The sequence below is a fragment of the Cynara cardunculus genome (genome assembly GCF_001531365.2).
Source record: "Cynara cardunculus var. scolymus isolate 2C chromosome LG 6, CcrdV1, whole genome shotgun sequence".
Lineage (NCBI taxonomy): Eukaryota > Viridiplantae > Streptophyta > Magnoliopsida > Asterales > Asteraceae > Cynara > Cynara cardunculus.
The window spans coordinates 20,621,636-20,625,142 of record NC_037533.1 but is presented as its reverse complement, the minus strand read 5'-3'; the positions used below and the strand labels follow the sequence as shown (position 1 = coordinate 20,625,142).

At 36.3% G+C, this 3,507-nt stretch overlaps 1 protein-coding gene across 1 annotated transcript; it reads right to left on the bottom strand.

Moving 5' to 3' along the window:
- Positions 1-1,269: 1,269 nt before the first annotated feature.
- LOC112514487 (cyclic dof factor 1-like) lies at positions 1,270-3,302 on the bottom strand. Its single transcript, XM_025120983.1, has 2 exons — positions 2,911-3,302; positions 1,270-2,505 (listed from the first exon to the last, which is right to left on the bottom strand). Exons 1-2 carry the CDS (start codon positions 3,094-3,096, stop codon positions 1,684-1,686), a joined length of 1,008 nt encoding a protein of 335 aa, XP_024976751.1. The 5' UTR covers positions 3,097-3,302; the 3' UTR covers positions 1,270-1,683.
- Between the last annotated feature and the right edge of the window lie 205 nt (positions 3,303-3,507).

Below are 3,507 nucleotides of genomic sequence, written 5' to 3'. Positions count from 1 at the left end.
ACATGTAATTTATGTTACTTGATTCCAACCCTTATAAACAACCATCGACTTGCTTTCCATTTGGGCATGACCACATGATACTCTAAAATCAGTTGGGTATTTTCCTTTCTTTTTGAAAATCCAAAGAAATTAGGCTATCCAGATATTTTCGTTAACATGTGGTCTGAATCCATGCTCAACTTGAAGTGAAACACAATGTGGGGTAGGCATATAATGGTTAGTTTAGTAATTTACCACTCTTGTTCAATTTCTTTGATTTTTGTTCCATTTATTTTGGTAGAACAATATATATTTTTTACTCTTCTAATTCATGCTACCAAACCCAAAGAAAATGAGCTTTAAATTCTGCATGGTGTGCTAAAAAGTAAATCCAAGAAAGCAAAAAGGCGAGAGATAGAGATATGGGAGTTTAGGTCCACATAACAACTCATTTTGTAGAGAGAATGTGGCTTCAATTCGCTTACGGTTTTTTATATCTTCATCTTCTTGCTTTTTTTTGATTTTGATTTTGATTTTGATGTGCCCACCAATCCACACACTTACAAATAACTGTGTATTTTTCTATAAAACGCTTTTTAATTCTGTGGTTTATGTGATTGCTAAAGAACAAGATTCATGTGCATCATTGGGTTGTACTATACTCAAACGCCTCATGTTATGTACGACAAGGGGATGATAAAAACCAGCTACATGTAGCTTCATCTCATCTACTATCACAATTTGTCATGAGAATAGTTTGGGATAAAAAAAATCAATAATTTCAGTTTCCTAAAAAGTCAAGGATTCCAACTTTATCAATGTTGGTAATGTATGTGAGATCCATGTGTTGTATAAAAATATTACATACTTCAAAAAAAAAAGCAGAAAAAAATTTACTTTTTTAATTATATTGTGCCATAGACCTAAGGTTTGCCACGATGTGAGTTTAACACATGCAAGTGTGCCTAAGGTTAGGTGGTATGTGCATTATTTATCTAACTATCTATGTAGATCATGCGATCATCAAATATTTCACCGATATTTATTTGACTACTATCAATTGTTTCTGTTACATAACTTTTTATATAGCAACTGTCAACTTTGTTTAAACATTACATCCGGTGTTCCCTTTAATTCGTTTTGGTCAACCTTGAAAATCTCTTTCTTACATGCTAACGTTTTTCTTGAAACATCCTTAATTCATGATGAATCTAGTTGAGTTACCTGATTTGCAGGCATGTGAAAAGTACAACTAATTGATGCATATATCCTTTTGAAGAAGTCCCATTGTTTATAATCGGAAAATCTAAACTATACAATGTATTTACACTAAAGCTCGAACGCTAGGTACAACAAAACAAAGCACCCATCTTTTGCCTTTTTGTGCAAAAGAAAACGGAACATTAAGCTACACTGAACTCTCAAAGGAATGGACTGAATCCCATATCAGCTAGACTTAGATCATTTCTTCTCAGTATATGTTGGAATCTCTCTACTTTTCTTGCTTTTTACAGGATTATTTAATGGGGTTCTGCATATTCTCACATGATATCAGAATCAGATTTACCACTTTAAAGCAATCTACTTCCATCTAGACTTCGAGGTGGCGGAATCTCACATTGGCTGGACTTGAACCATTTTTGAACATTGATCTAATGGAGTTCGACGTATTATCATAAAATCAAATATGGAAAGTTAACGACTTTAGGCCATTTCTTGAAAGCAAAGTGATCTAGAGAAAGCAGCGGGGTTTGCGTATAGAACTGGAGAGGTTATGGTGGCTGGACGCTTCTTTCTTTCTTCGCCCTTTTCTTCAAAGGCCTTAAAGTTTTCGTTTTTGATTCCGAGTGTTGCCCATATGGAACTTTTGGCAGCTTCATCAGGGTCGTCGATTCTGAGAGTCTTGGGAATCAGAACCGAGTTCTTAGGTTTCTTTAGATCCTGATCACAATCATCAGAGTCTAATGAATGTTTTCCCAAGATTGGATCACATGGAGGTAAGAAAGGAATACAATTCCAGTTGGTTGAAGGGTAGATCGGCATTGGAGGACAAATGGCCGGAATTGGGATTCTTGAATTCCAGGGATTGTAAGACCAAGAAACCCCAGGAATGGAATGGACATGGGAATGGAATCTGTTTTGATCTTGAAAGTTTTCAGGTGTTGAATCAGAAGTTGTAACAGTTGATCCACCTGAAACACAATGAGTTTCTTGGGGGATGGTTATGAAACGACAATGAGATGCCGGATTCTTGTTTTTCCGGCGACCTGCTCCGACCGGCATGTTCCTCATGGCGCCTCCGGCTGTCCAGTACCTCTGGCAACTCTTGCAAAAATGTCGCGGCTGGTTCACATTGTAATTGTTGTAGTAACAAAACTTGGTATCCATGCTAGTACAACGAGGGCAGGCGAGAATCTTGTCGGGTTTTTTAAGGGTTTTAGTTTGCGGATTTGATTCGGATTTTTGCGTTCTAGTTTCTTCTTCAATAGACGGAGTTTTAGGGTTCTCCGATTCCACCATGTGATCCTGAAATAATAGGAAGAATATGGTTGGCTCATTATTCTAAAAACAGAGCATTTCCATTCAACCAAAAACTGCAGTCAAATTCTATGGACATCGATCGTAATTGAGAAACAAATTGAATTACTAGAATAATTTTTATAAGATATCTCACAACTGAAAACAAAAAAAGCATCAAGTTTGACCATGTTCAAACCTAGATTAAATTAGAACCTCATGTTCAACCTGATTCGAATCCTAATCAATAACAAGGGAAACATTAATGAAATGAAAAATTAAAACTAACCCGTTAATCCTTTGACCATTGGATCAATTGGGTTGCTTCCAAAAAGATGAAATATAAACACATACATGTGGTGTAAACAGTGTTTGTCCATGAATTATCTGCATAATTGATGAAACTGTATATACCTTCTCTACACCTTCTCTGTTTACTCTCTTCCCTTCCAATGAATCCTTCAATAAACCACGAGTGTGATCATAACCGCCGTCTTTGTCAGCACCACCGGCCGTGAACATGACTGGGAGATTAATGCTCTTATTGATTTCCGGCAGCACAATCTTCTTTCCGAACAATTTGATACCAGGATCCTCCATAATTCTGTTTTCCGGTGAAAGGAGACGGCCGACGGCGAAGAATGGTGGTTTCAGCAGTGTAAGAAGGCTGGCCGGACTTTGTTTGCTTGCAGATTGCAAAAGTCTTGCAATGAATAAATATTTGGATGAAAGTGAAACTTTTTCGATTGGTTTTTTGAAAAGTGGTGGGGTAGAAAATGGTGTATTTGATTATTATATTCAAACACATGATACAAATATCTATCCATCTTTTTTTAAATGTTAATTATTTCACACACTTCGGGTTGGGTTACTTTCGTCATTTTATAAAAACAATAGAACGTCCGCATCGTATGTAATAGGGAAAAGTTCAAAAAAACCCAACGGATTTTAATGTTTGGAACGATTAAGTCTTTGGACAATTTTTTAGAACAAATAAACCCTTGGACTTTC

Bases quoted from the DNA above. Each gene is read 5' to 3' on its own strand.
- LOC112514487 (XM_025120983.1), bottom strand. From the start codon at position 3,096: ATGGAGGATCCTGGTATCAAATTGTTCGGAAAGAAGATTGTGCTGCCG. The intron at 2,506-2,910 runs GTATATACAGTT...CTATTATTTCAG, and splicing joins ACAGAGAAGGTGTAGAGAAG to GATCACATGGTGGAATCGGA.